The sequence below is a fragment of the Arvicola amphibius genome, chromosome 12 (assembly GCF_903992535.2).
Source record: "Arvicola amphibius chromosome 12, mArvAmp1.2, whole genome shotgun sequence".
Classification (NCBI taxonomy): Eukaryota; Metazoa; Chordata; class Mammalia; order Rodentia; family Cricetidae; genus Arvicola; species Arvicola amphibius.
In genome coordinates, this window is record NC_052058.2 from 59,325,685 (window position 1) to 59,340,310 (window position 14,626).

Sequence of the window (14,626 nt, forward strand, 5' to 3'; positions counted from 1 at the left end):
TGTGCCACATGTCATTCGTATTTGTTAACAGCCACCTTCAAAAGAAAACAAAATAGGCAGGAGAATGACGTTTAATAAGAGCCCCAGCATATTCATATAATTTCAAGTTAAAACTAATATAAAAATATTGATGAGATTATACAATTTTCATTGAGATTATTGGCTCATTAACGAAGAGCAGTATCTGCTCTTCCAGAGGATCCACGTTTAGTTCCCACCACCTGCAGAGTGGCTCACAACCATCTCTAACTATTATTTCAGGGGAGCTGATGCTGCTGTCTGGCCTCCATGGCATGCATATGATGCACAGACATACATGCATTCAGAGCACCCATATATGTAATTTTTAAAAAAAATAAGCAAGCAAATAAATAATTTTTATTCTTATTGCTTCATACTAAATCTTTGGAATTGGGCATTTGCAAATATGCAAGCAAATACATCATTTTTAGTCTTATTGCTTCATGCTAAATCTTTGGAATCAAGAGTCTGTCTTATATTTACACATATCCCAATTTAACTAGCTACATTTCAAGTAGTTTCATAACTGCCTGTGGCTGGTGGCTATCATGTTGGACAGTAGGTTATTAGAACTGACAGATCACTTAGAAAATTTCTTAATTAAGATGGTGCTAAGTCTCACTACATTTTAGAAATTATAGTTCTATATATCTCTCCTTCCTCTAGCCTTTTTGTCTAAGCTATTTGAAATTCCAGATTTTTGTTGTTGTTGTTGTTGTTTTTTAACCAGAACCCCAAACCACCAGACATACCCATGATGTATTGTTTCATTGCTTGGTGTTGCTGTTGCTCCATTTAATTCTGTTTTGCTTACAGTTTAATTACCCAAGTCAGTCTGAAAAAACACCATCGTCTTTGTCATTCTTAAAACTTACGATTATGAAATAATTTAGCACTGTGTCTGCAAAAATCTTAGATAAATACAGCATTTAATTCTTCATCTTTGAGAGTGGCGACTCCACTTTTCCCATTTCCCTGTGTGCATCTGCATGTCTTCCCCAGCGGTGAATAGCTGATGTGAATAGCAGGCTTGTCAGTCTTCACTGTATGCTGAGGACTGGAGTACAAAGGGGGGCCTACTTCTATAGAACGCGAGCCAAGGACATTGTGTTCCATCTTTACAATGAGATGCAGATTTCCTATTAAAAAGGCCAATCCATCATTTCAAAAGGTTGAATAGGATGGTGCATTAAGAAAACCCAGCTGCTTAAATTTAGGGCATTGAAAACCATCCAATTTTTTTAAAAAGAAAAAAAATGTTCTCTGGGTCTTAAGCATTTTCATTTGATTATGTATTGGAGAGGGTTTTATTCAATCTAGACTGGCCTCTTAGAATTCTGCCCTAAAATAGTTTGACAAGTGTTTTAAGTAAGTTGGACTCAGCTTTGATACCTTATTTACTTGAGTAATATATTTTGCTATTTAACATATCCATGCATTTATGAATAAATTATTAATTGTATACAGGAAATATTGAAATGGGCTCACAGTGCTCTCTGCTCTTGCATCTTTTTCCGAGGTCTCCTCCACTCGGGCTGAGTTTCTCTCATCTTTTTTCATTGCTTTGAAGGCTTTGTTTGCCAGAGCGGCCATTTTGTTTTCCAACCAGCTTCCTTCAACTTTTGCCACCCTTTCTTTCTACCGTCTTATTTTTGTGGTTAAGTATAGAGTCATGCTTTTTTATTATTTTGGGGGTGGGGGAGAGGGGAAGGGACTACTCTGATGTACTCTCCTCAGTTTTCCCCTAATTTAGGAGAAGAAAAATGGCAAGATCAGTGTTATCCCCCGCAATCCAACACTGCACGCGCTCTGCCCCTGAGCCATGAGCGCTCAAGCAGCCTGTATGCTGGAGGAGCAGCAAAGGCCCTGGCAAGCATCCTGCGTGAGGCACAGTTCCCATAGGCAACCACAGATGTGTCAGAATCAGAGTTCTGAGTATGTGCTCCGGCTCTGGCGTCTCAGTCTTCCTCACACAGAGGGCTACTGTTGAGCAAGTGATGCTAATGTGATCTGGTAATAGGTTTTTACTAGGCTTCCTAAACTGAGTGTTTGCCTCTTGCCTGTTCTATGGATTTTTATTTTATACATTGTATTTATACATACATACATACACACACACACACACACACACACACACACACACATTGTCCCTGGGCCAGTCCTCTTTGGCATTTGGTTTGGTCACATTTGCAACCCTCGCCTTTCCAACAGCCATAGTCTTTATAAAGAATTGTCTGTTCTAAAGGAGAACCTGCATTAATTAATATTAATCTAATCCTAATGGGGTTTTCTTCCCCAATGAGCTAAAAAAAAAATCTAAGTTGTGTAAAAGAATCTTTTTGTGGATCTATACTTTATATTAGACCCAAATGAAGGAAAAGTTTTCTGTGTTTTATCTCAGTTTATGGGGTATTTCATACCAGGGTCCTTGGGCTTCCACACTTCCCTGCCAATGCTGGCTATCAAAACTGCTTAGGCTGCAAATAAAATGTGAAATGAAATCCATCTGGCATTTCTCATTGAATTAGGACCAGAACATTTTTGTTAAATATTAACAGATGGCTAAATTCTTAATATCAAACTAACATTTCCAAACATCTAAAGGGACCCACATGAGGGGGCAAGGATGGGGGAGCACGAGTTCTCTTCATCTCAGAGTCCTTCCCGGACACTCCCCCTCCCCCATCCCTGGGCTTTCAACCCATGTGCTGGGAATCACTGAACCCTCCTGTCTCTTGGTAGCTGGTGTAAAAGTAGCGTTTGATGGCCTCAAGGTAATGCAATCAAGCGTTATCAAGTGGTAGTCAATTTGGGAGGTGTGCTGCTGTCGGTGCGGTGCTTTGCTAAAGTCTTCTCTTTCTCTCTCACCCCTGAATACCAGGAGAAAGAAAAGAAATACATGCTTCCTCTGGACAACCTGAAAGTCCGGGATGTGGAGAAAGGCTTCATGTCCAGCAAGCACGTCTTTGCTCTCTTTAACACAGAACAAAGGTAAGACAGTGAAGTCTCTTTTGGGTTAAGAATTTTTCGTTCACAGTTTTTATTTTTTCCCAGTCAGGATCTCAGGTAGCTCAGGCTAGCCTGGAGTTCATGCTCTAGCCTTGAACTCCTAATCCTCCTGCCTTCACCTCCCCCAAGTGTTGGAATTACAGGCAAGTACCACTATACTGGTTTTCTTTAGGCTGGTTTGGTATTTTTAGTATCCACTCTGGGTTATAGCTTCAAAAGATTAAAACATCGAGTCAGAACAATCTTTAAATCCTGGTGTATTTCCTGGTTTTGCAGCAGGCACTGAATTCTTGCCAAATCATTTCTAAAAGCTCCATTTTACTACCTTATGGCTGTTCTTGTCTGGGTTTATTGTTTACAGATTTACAAATCCTCACCGTGGCTTTGTTTGTTTGTTTTTATTTTTGCTGGGGAGTGAGGAATTAAAACAATTGTACAGAAGGCTAAAAAGAATGGAGGGTGATGGATGACCATTATGTAAGCTAGAAAGCAGAGTCTCAATTCTTTGGACTTTCCTAAGATCACACAGCTCAGACCTGAACCCAGAGAAGGAAGCTGAGTCAGGACCTTGGTCTACGTCCCTTCTTGCATATTCTTTGTGGTATTCTCCTGTTCTCTCCTTCTATTACTGCTGGAGAGCATCAATACTTAGTGCTAACCACCGACCATCACTCCGTGATCCGGCTATTCAGTAAAACTAAACAGTGGAATTAAACAGCAAACGGGTGGAAATGGCTATAGTCAGACAAAAACAATAAAGGGGTTTTGTTTTGTTTTCCCCTCAAATGGAAATGTTACAAGAAAAGCCCTATCTGTGTAAGTTAATGAGAAGTGAGTCACCAGGTGGCAGGGTCTAATTCTAACCCATGTTTCCAGGCTGCGCTCTATCTTTATTTAGCAATAAAAGAAGTTACTTGATTAGGTTCAGTGACAAGCCCAGGGTCAATCACACAGTTAATCAAAACAGCAAAAGGAGATTTCTTTTTACATTCCCAGTCAGTTGCTCAGAGTGACTCAGAAGACAAAAATACTTGGAAAAACCACAAGAGTGAGCCATTTAAAGAATCAAGGGGAAGGAAAATTAAGTACCACTCTTTAGTGAAATTGTGAAATGGGATCCCCCCCCACCCCACTTTGGAGGACCTGGTGTTGTGTGAAAGAAAGAAAAACCTACCATTGAAAATGATAAGGAGTAAAGAAACTTACTAGAGCAGCAGTGATCCTCGGGGCAGAGCTCAGGACTGCTCATAGCTCTTGTGCCCTGGAGAATCTGGAGATCCCAAAGTCATCATAAGGGTGTGCTCTGCGTGAGTTCTAGAAACCGGAAGTCCAACATATTGTAATGCTCCATCTATACAGAGGTTGAGTTATTAAAGAGCTTGGAACAGAAAGAAATTTACAACTGTGGGTATTAGAAATTATAAAAGAGTCACCAAAGTAATATTCTAGGTTTCAGAAAACCTAGATCTTCTGGAAACCTTGAATTCTAAAAAAAAAAAAAAAAAAATACTAAATTTTGTCATCCCCCAGGGATCTCTGCCGGAACACAGATGCCCCAAGCAACATATTTGCCATCATCTTTTCCTTTGAAATCTTGAGCCCCTTGAATGGTTTTTGTGGTGTCCAGGTCTGCCAGGACAGTGTTGATCATAAGTGGAAGTCCCTGTCCTGTTTCTGATTTCAAAGTGAATTCTTTAAAAGGTTTTAGATTTAAGTCCTTTTAGAAAAATATCTGATATCAGATGAGGAGCATTTTTTTGTAGTCCTCAGTTCTCAGGTTACTTTGTACACTTTCAAAGCAAGGTAAGCTGATCAATTTTATCAATATCTCCACCTGCAAGGCAATTTAATTTTTCCTGCTATAATCTGCTTGTATGGTGAAACACACTTTAGGTTTTCTAATAAGGAATCATCCTTGCTCTCCTACTGTCATGGTGGAACATATGTACTATGCACTCTTGACATAAAATTGCTAGTGTTTTACTGCAGTTATGTTCACAAGGAAAAGTGAGTACCAAAAAAATACCCTTGGTTGGCAAGGTTGAGTCTCAAGGTTCTTATCTTCATGAAATCACATGGCACTAAACCCTAATTGTTCTTTGGAACATTTTCTTTAAAACTGGGCTTAATTGCTAATTGGCTTTTTGGTTGAAGTCATTGCTAAAATCATCTAGCCTGAAAGGTGTTTTAAAAAGAAATTTTTATTAAGTATTTGAGAATTTCATATAAGTGTACAGTGTATTTTGATCCTGTTCTCCTTTATTACCTCCCCGAACTCCTCCCAGATCTATCCCCTACCTCCCCACCTCTTACAAAATTTGTGTAATGTTTTTCTAACACACCAAGTTTAATTGGAGCTGCCCCTATACAAATGGGTATGGGGCCATCCGCTGAAGCATGGTCAAACTACCAGGGGCAACACTTCTAAAAGTACTTGTCTGTTCTTCCCCTGGACTTCATCCACCATCAATGCAGCCTCATCAGGGAACTGGGGCTAATAAACCACCAGTATCAAAAGGTTTTTTTGGCAAGTAGACAGTTAACTCTGACTTTACCTATTTGTGATTGTACATTGTAGAGATAATCTATATTTTATTTGAACCAGTTTATGTAAATTATACTTTTTTCTTCAATCTGTTTATTTTCAAATAAATTTTCTCTATCTTATTGCTTTCTTATTTTTAATATCTCAGTTGTTTCTGAAAATTTTTTGTTGGCTTGTTTCTTGAGACAGAATTTCTCTGTACCTTTGCAGCCAGCCTTGGAACTCGCTCTGAAGACCAGGCTGGCTTCGAACTCATAGAGATCCACCTGTCTCTGCCTCCCAAGTGCTGGAATCAAAGGTGTGCACCACCAACATCCAGCCCTGAGACTTGGCATCTTTATCTCTGATATTAAACTGTCCCTCTTTTCACTTTGTGATCCCCTTGTCAGTGTTATTCTCAAAGAAACAGCTTTTGATTTTTCATTCTTTATGGTGTACATTCTTCTACTTCATTATTTTTTTCAATTCCTGCCATATATCTTCCTCGTGTTTACTTTGTCAGTCCTCGTTTGGATGTATAGCTCACTAGCTGGTACCCTTATTATCTTCGGCTGCTTGCCACGCATATTGGTTATAATATTTTCATCAGTGTTCAGTTCTTTTTTTCAGTGTTTTTCTCTTCCCCTTGAGTTATGCAGAAATGTGTTTTACGTTTTATAATGCATAGAATTTTGGTGTTTGTTGTTGTTTGTCTCTAACTTAATTGTATTGTGGTCAGAGAATGTGGTCTGGCACATTCTGCATTTTCATAAATGCTTCATGCATGTTGGAGAGCGTGTCTTCACTAGTTAGAGGTGCAGGTTTCTAGGACATGCTTGTTGATGGCATGATCTGATTTACACCGTTGCTATCTTGTTTTCATCGTAAGTCATTCAAACGCTCAGCAAGGGCATTAGGCAGCCACTGTGTGTTACGTTTCTCTAGGCTTTAAACTGCTACTGTGAATGAAACTGAAAAAAAGAAAGAAAGAAAATAACCATGAATGTAGATTAAATTCTGAAGGAGATTGACAAGGGAGACAGTTAAAAAGTTATAAACAACTATGTTCACACCCTCTTTGTTGTGAGTTTGAACAAGTATGTCAATTGCTAGGTTGTTTTTGTTTGCCTGCTTGATTTTATTTTGTTTTTTTGAGGACAATCTGTGATTTTGTATTCACTAACACTTAAAATTCCTAGGGTGAGAGAGATGAATGACTCGGTGGCTAAGAGTACCTGCTGCTCTTGCAGAGAACCCAGGATTGGTTCCCAGCACCCATATCAGGCAGCTCACAACTGCCTGTAGTTCTGGCTCTGGGAGATCTGACACCCTATTCTAGTTTTTGCTTGTCCATATGAAATTGAGTATTGTTCTTTCGAGGTTTGGGCATTGCATTGAATCTGTAGATTGCTTTTAGTAAGTTTGCCATTTTTACTATGTTAATTCTGCCTACCCAAGAGCATGGGAGATCTTCCCATTTTCTGGTGTCTTCTTTAATTTCTTTCTTCAAAGATTTGAAGTTCATGTCATACAGGTCTTCCACTCTTTTGGTTAGAATTACTCCAAGACATTTTATGTTATTTGTGGCTATAGTAAAGGGTGATGTTTCTCTGATTTCTTTCTCAGTCATTTATCATCTGTATAAAGGGGGGCTACTGATTTTTTTTTAGTTAGTCTTGTATCCTGCTACATTACTGAATGTGTTTATGAGTTGTGGAAGTTCCTTAGTAGAATGTTTGGGGTCGCTTATGTAAACTATCATATCATCAGCAAATAATGAGGGTCTAACTTCTTCTTTTCTAATCTGTATCCTCTTGATCTCCTTTTGGTGTCTTATTGGTCTAACTAGAACCTCAAGTACTATATTGCATAGATATGGAGAGAGTGGACAACCTTGTCTTGTTCCTGATTTCAGTGGGATCGCTGTGAGTTTCTCTCCATTTAGTTTGATGTTGTCTGTTGGCTTGCTATATATTGCCTTCATTATGTTTAGATATCTTCCTTGTATCCCTGCTCTCTCCAAGACTTTTATCATGAAGGGGTGTTGTGTTTTGTTGAAGGCTTTTTCAGCATCTAATGAGATCATCATGATTTTTCCAGTTTGGTTATATGGTGGATTGTGTTGACAGATTTTTATATGTTGAGCCATCTCTGCATCTCTGGGATGAAGCTTACTTGGTCATGGTGGATAATTTTTATAATGTGTTCTTGGATTCAGTTTGCCAGTATTTTATTGAGTATTTTTGCATCAATGTTTATGAGTGAGATTGGTCTGTAATTCTCTTTCTTAGTAATGTCTTTGTGTGGTGTTGCTATCAGGATAGCCTCATAAAAAGAATTTGGCAATGTTCCTTCTGTCTCTATTCTGTGGAACAATTTGAGGAGTATTGGTATTAACTCTTCTGTGAAAATCTTGTAGAATTCTGCACTGAAACCATCTGGTCCTGGGCTTTTTTTGGTTGGGAGATTTTTGATGACAATTTCTATTTCTTTAGCAGTTATAGGTCTGTTTTATTTGCTTATTTGGTCTTGAGAAAATAAAACCTTAAGAAGCAAACAGAACTGTAGTGATTTTAAAGAACTATTTTAATAGTCTCTTATTTCTCATAATGGTCTTTTTAAAAAATTTGCTTTGTCTTATGCCACTATAGTATATATTGTGGTTAATACTTTCTCAATATGCTTTTGTGCTTCCTTTGTTACTTCTCTGATCTTCAGTGTTTCCCTTTTAGTAGCATATACCTGATTTTCTTTATTTTACATCTAATATGAAATCTTTGTATGGGGAGTTTGTGACTTTAGCCCATTTGTATTTTATAATTGCCACTGAGTTATGTGAATTTAATTTGAGGATCACTTTTTATCTTCCTTTTACCTTTCTATATGGTGCCCCTACTTCCTGAGATCTTGGTTTATTCTTCTCAAGTTTGCCAGTTATACACTGCATTTACTCTATTACATTTTTAATACTCTGATATTACTATTTATTTTAAAGTTGTAAGTTAGTCTTTCTAACCTTTCTAAAATAACCCAAGACATTTTTATTCCAATAAACCTCTTCTGCTTTCCACATTGTTGTTGCTAATATTTGAATTCAACCTTAGTTTTTCCACTACTTTAGTCAATAGAATATACCACAAATGAACATACGATGAGTGTTCAGATTTCCTGAGAAGATCACCAAGTAACTCGCTCACCTTTTTTCTGGCACCAAATCGGTTTCCCTTTGATCTTGTTCTTCACTCTGGAGTACATCCTGAAGAAATCCTCTCAGTAGTTGCCACTGGTTGAAATCCTCAGATTTGTGTTTGTTTTCTTTAAAATGCTTTTATCTTGACCCTGTTTTTGAATAAGGCTTTCACTGAATAGCAAACTACAAACTATCATTCTGTCCCATTAGGTTGAAGGTCTTTCTCATCGAGGACCTGCTTCAGTCCTGCTCTGGAGAGGCCAGCTGTCAGTCCCTTTGTTGTTCCCTTTAAAAGATAATTTGTATTTTCTTACAAGTTCATTTTTATCTTTAGTATTTTGAAATTTAAATATAATTTGTTTTTATGGATGCACGTTGTTTTGTGTTTCCTGCTTGAGATTTATTGTACTTCTTAATTCTGAGGGCTCATGACTTTTCAAAACTCTGAGATGTTAAATTTTTTGTCTTTTATTGTACTAGGCTTTTTCTTTTTGGTCCACCAACCAGCTCCGAGGTCATGACATGGAGACTTAATAGTTATGAATGCTTGGCCTAGCTTTGACTCATTTCTGACTAGCTCTTTTAACTTAAATTAACCTGTTTATCTACCTTTTGCCTTGGGTTTTTTCTCTTTCTTTTCTTTTCTTTTCTTTTCTTTTCTTTCTGCCAGCATAGCTTACTTTCCTACTGTCTTTATGTCTGACTGGATGGTGGATGCCTGGCTTCTGGCCCCAAGCATTTCCCTCATTCTCTCCTCCTCTTCTCTCATTCTTTTTTATTTTGGAACCTAGATTTTTCCTCCTATTTATTCTCTCTCCCCGCTTGTCCTGCCTGTCCTTTCTCTGCCTAGTTATTGGCTATTCAGCACTTTCTGAAACCAATCAGGTACCTTAGGCAGGCAAAGTGAAACAGATGCAACACATCTTTACATAATTAAACACACATCCTTATATCATTACAAAGACAGCAGAAACAAATGTAACACACCATTACATAAGTAAAGTAACATTCTGCAATATTCTCCCCTTTCTTGTTTCTCATTATAAGTCTCATATAGATACATGCTTGAAATTTTTGTCTTTTCCCCATGTATCGAACCCTCTGCCCGTGAGCTGCATGTTTCTTTGTGTCTTGTAGCTCACTTTTTGGTACCACTTTTCAGTTTAATTGACTCGTTTTTTTGCCCAGACCACAGTACCTTGCCAGTTATTTTTCTTTGGTAGGGGACTATTTTTTTTTCCAATTCATTTTTTGCCTAAGAATGTGACCTTTCGAGAGTACTAACTCTCTCTTATATTAGTTCCAAGGTACTGTTTCCTGTCCTTTGGAGTACTTGGAATTTGAGGACCACCTTTGGATTTCTGAAATGGATATCATCCAACAGCAAAAATGGAAGAAGACTTATTTTCCTTTTGGTGGGAAGAACTAGGGAGATGTTAGGGTTTTTTTTCTTTGTTCATTTTGGAAAGAACTTAGATTTAATAATGCTTTTAAATTTTAGATGTCTTACAGGAAAGAGGTTTTAAAATTTTCATTCAGTCACCTTGGTGGAAATGACCAGTTTTTCATTATCATAAGATCATAGAAACCCAAAACTGTGTTCCTGACTTCTGCTAAGGCTATAGAACACGGAAGGCCAGTCTGGGCTCTAGGATATGTCCAGACCAATAGGAAAGATGGTAAGCTTTCATTCTCTCGTCTCTTCCAATTTTAGTCTGTTACCCATCCCAATGTGTCTATTCAGTGGTTCTTCATTATTGGTCATATATCTCAGAATTGGTGCTCTAAAGGAAACAGAGGTTGTGATTGTGTTTTGAAGACAATTGCAATTGTCAGTGAGTGTCCTATAGATCCATTTTATACTGCTAAATAAATAAATAAATAACAGAAAGAACAATGTAATCTGGCTATGGAACTATCATGCATGAAACAAATGGCCTACAGTGTGTTTGATCACATTTAACCAGAGTAAGCGATAGTGTGCACTCCTCTCTAGTGGTTACACTGCAGTGCTGGAGTAGCAAGGAGCACAGGATGCTCCACAGTCAATACTGTTAGCATTATGGCAGGTGTCCTTTCAATGGCTCACATCATGAATGGGTGTAGAGGAACCAGAAATGACCATCCCAAAGATAAAGTAGCATAGGTCAGAGCAATTGATGGGAAATGCTGCCCACGCTGTTACCCACCTTTTCTGAAAAAGCTAAATTCAAAGGATAGGGGAGCACAAGTGGAAAACATATACAATCCTCTTTTGTTTCTGGAGGGTTGTAGACTTGGGCCTCCCTTGTAAGCACATGGGCTTTGATCCCCTGAGTAAAGAAGAGGCCATGGATTTGTGTATTTATTGAGGTCCATATCCATAGGTAACTCTATCAGCAGCATCTTTTCCCACTTGTATTGATGCTGAGGCTGTATTTCTAAGCTGGCTTTCTTCTGAAGGAAGACATTACAGAAATGGTAGTGTTCTCTTGCTTTCCTTTAGATCGGCAGTTCACAACCTGTGGGTCACAACAGTCCTTGGGGTTGCCTAAGACCACCAGAAAGCACAGATACTTACATTATGATTCATAACAGTAGTAAAGTTACAGTTATGAAGTAGCAACAAAAATAATTTTATGGTTGGGGTCACAACATAAGGAGCTGAACAAAAGGGTCGCAGCATTAGGAAGGCTGAGAACCACTGCTCTAGGTGGATAACTTGGTTAATTTAGAGAAATGACTTCTAAGGATCTCTCTTGTGTTTTATTTTTTACTCCTGTTTTCCATAACAACAGACTCACACAAGGCTCAAAGTTGGGAGTCCCTGCGGAATGGTCAGAGCTAGTAACATAGTATCTGTGCTAAAGTATCATGACTTGCTAGAGTTTCCTGGGTCTTTAGAGATAATCTTGTTTCTCCTCTTTTCCTTATAGGTTAAAGATCTAATCTTAAGAGGTAGATGTGTTTCCCTGACCATAGAGGCAGAACCATGCCCCAGATCCAATATCTGCTAGCCGCTTCTGACACTGTAGTTTAAATGCTTACTGTGGGGAGTGAACTGGAACCTCATTGATGCCTTTAACTAGACTATGACTCATCTAGTTAAAGATTTAACTAGTCCATGAAGGAAAACAGTGAAAAGTTTTAACTTCTTGTGTAGGCTCTGCAGTTTGCTCTCAGGTTTTACACATGCCCGTGGATGCTTCCGGTCTCCTCTTTAGAGCCCTGTGTGCAACTGGCCTACCTTCCTACTCCCCAGTTCCTGAAATTCTGCTTTAGCCCTTGCCATTCATGTCGCAGCATAATTGCTAGGCGCTCATTCCCTTGCTATTTCAGCTCTCCACTATAAAGTTTAAAACTGTTTCTCTGTGGCCTCACATCATCAGGGGCGTGGGAATCGATGTATTTAACATCCCTTTTTAAAAAGCCTTCAGTGTCCGAGTGAATTAATATGATCTTTATGAGTCTGGTGACCAGATTTTAGAGCCATTCTAAACAGGCCTCCAGTGCTAAGAACTTTATGAAAGGAAGGATCTGTTTCTAGTCACGGTGACTCCAGGACTTCAGAAGACCAAGCTTCACACCCAGGCTGATTTATTCTGCCTACGTTTTAGGCAAGAATATGCAGTTCCCAGCCATCTTCTGGCTCTTCCAAAGATGATGTCCTAAATCCCCAGGATGCGGACATACCTGGTCCCTCATAGTACTCTGGTCTCACATTAATCGCCTCTCCATACATCACAAGTCCAATCTAAGTGGAAGGATTCCTATCCTTCATTGTGGCATGGTCTAAACCATGGATTGGAATGTTCCCTCGGGTTTTGTTCCATTTGATTTTGCTAGGCATGCCATGCTTCCTCTCAGGGGAAGTGTGTCTGCATAATGGCCTCACTGTGCTGGTCTTCAGCTTGAAGGTCATGCTAAGGCCCATTTGGTCCCAGGTATGTCAGCTCTGGTAGCCAGCTGAGATCCGTTTCTGTCTAACAGGGTGGCAGGGCAGCCCCGCGGTATTTTCTGAACACTCCCTGGGGTTGTCAGGTTTTGTTTTCTTTTAAAATAAAGCATTCTTTCTTTGACACTGCTTTGTAGCTCTGGCTCAGGATACGGCTTATTAATAACACCAAGTATTTCCATTCGATTCCGCCCCCCTTTCCTATAGAAAGTGATTTTTAGGATGTCTCGCCACTCCACTTTGTCCCCAGCTTGTTGTTGACACCCAATAAATGTCAAAGAATGCTGTCCTGCAGTTACTGCATGCTCTTTAGGTGTTCCAGAAAGAACAGCCCTTTATTCTCATTGCTGGGTGCTGTTTTTCCACTTGTTAGTTGAAAATGAGGTTGGGATCAGGTTTCCCCATTATATTCCTTTATGGCTGAGTTTCTATATTAAGACATGCTTCATGCTTTAGTTGCTTGTGAAAATGCTAAATTAAATAAATATGCTGTGCCTAAAATCGTATACAATGCCTGCTCAAAAAGGTTACATTTCACGTGGACGTGGTTGAATGTCATGTCTCTGTTAGAAAGGAAGCAGTGGCTCTTCTCTAAGTTAGGAGGGCAAATGCTCATAGTTGATGGAACTTTAGTAGGTCCACACATGTCCTACTTCCTTTGGATTAGGAAGTAAAATATTACATAGGAACTCAGTGCAGTTATGTGTATAAAGACACAAGACACCTGATGAAATAGTTTGCATCCCACTGTTCTTGAAACAGTGCTTAAGGCATTGCTTTCTGCTTCAGAGTGTTCTTTGTGGTCTGATTCAAGGTAAGATTTCTGATTCAGATGAAGATTCATTCTGCAACCATCCCAGAAACCCACATAGAGAAATGAGATGGTGTGTTACCCCACTTTTCCCACAGAGGGTGGGTAGGTGGGTTACCCTTCTAGTAGGGATGTTTGTAATCTTCTCTAACTCCAGAAATCTGGTGGAAGAAATAGCATATTAGCTTGAGAGTAGAACCTCTTAATAACTATCATTGTGATAAAGAATATATGAGTTATAAAAACCCATACAGTTCTTTGTATTCTTTCTGTAACTTCAAGGCATTTCCCAGGCTTGGAATATATGAATATATGCATAGACACACACACACACACACACACACACACACACGGAGAGAGAGAGAGAGAGAGAGAGAGAGAGAGAGAGAGAGAGAGAGATAAAGAGTTACACACAAGACACACACAGACACACATATACACACAAGACACATACACACACAAGACACATACAGACACACACATACACAGAGCTACACACAACACACACAGATACACACAAGACACACACAGAGCTACACACAACACACACACACAGATCACACAAGACACACACAAGTTTGAGACCATCTGACCTGTGATATTCCCTCTGAGAGAGAACACTAGCACATAGGCAGTGGTCAGTTGTCAATAGTGTCCCTACGACAAACCTTAACAGTATGTTTAAGGGCTGGAGAGCCTGAGTAGACATTTTAGCAGATGGTTTTCTTATCTTAAGACAAATAACATGATAAAGCAATTAAAATACTGTTACAGGATTTGTAACTACCTTCACCGTTAGGTTACTGTCCATGGAGAAGCTGCTTACCTCCATTATTGATCTGATCCTAGGGCTCAGTGCAGTTATGGCCATTTGAGAGTTCAGTAGCATGAAGTCTTCTCCTGCTTTATGGAGAAGATAAGAATGTTGTCACTTGCTACTAAAGAATTCTGTCAGTCAATCCAGAAGCCCAGAACCCCAGAGCTAGCACACTGAAACAGAATTGTTGCTTTACATTCTGATAGTGGGTACAATAGCTTGAAAAGGAAAGGGAAATATTTCCTTTAAAAGCAAGAACTTGGGCATTTTCAGTTATATACCATATAACTGATATTCAAATCAGAACAAAATCCTAAGAT

The 14,626-nt window shown here is 39.0% G+C and overlaps 1 protein-coding gene across 2 annotated transcripts in view; it reads left to right on the forward strand.

Annotated features, from left to right (window-relative positions):
- Nucleotides 1–14,626, forward strand: part of Dnm3 (dynamin 3) — a 466,696-nt gene that overhangs the window by 330,481 nt on the left and 121,589 nt on the right. For both annotated transcript variants that reach the window (XM_038349305.2, XM_038349304.2), the window contains exon 15: nucleotides 2,903–3,012. In XM_038349305.2, the coding sequence (XP_038205233.1) occupies nucleotides 2,903–3,012 (110 nt within the window). The remainder of the gene's footprint in view (nucleotides 1–2,902; nucleotides 3,013–14,626) is intronic.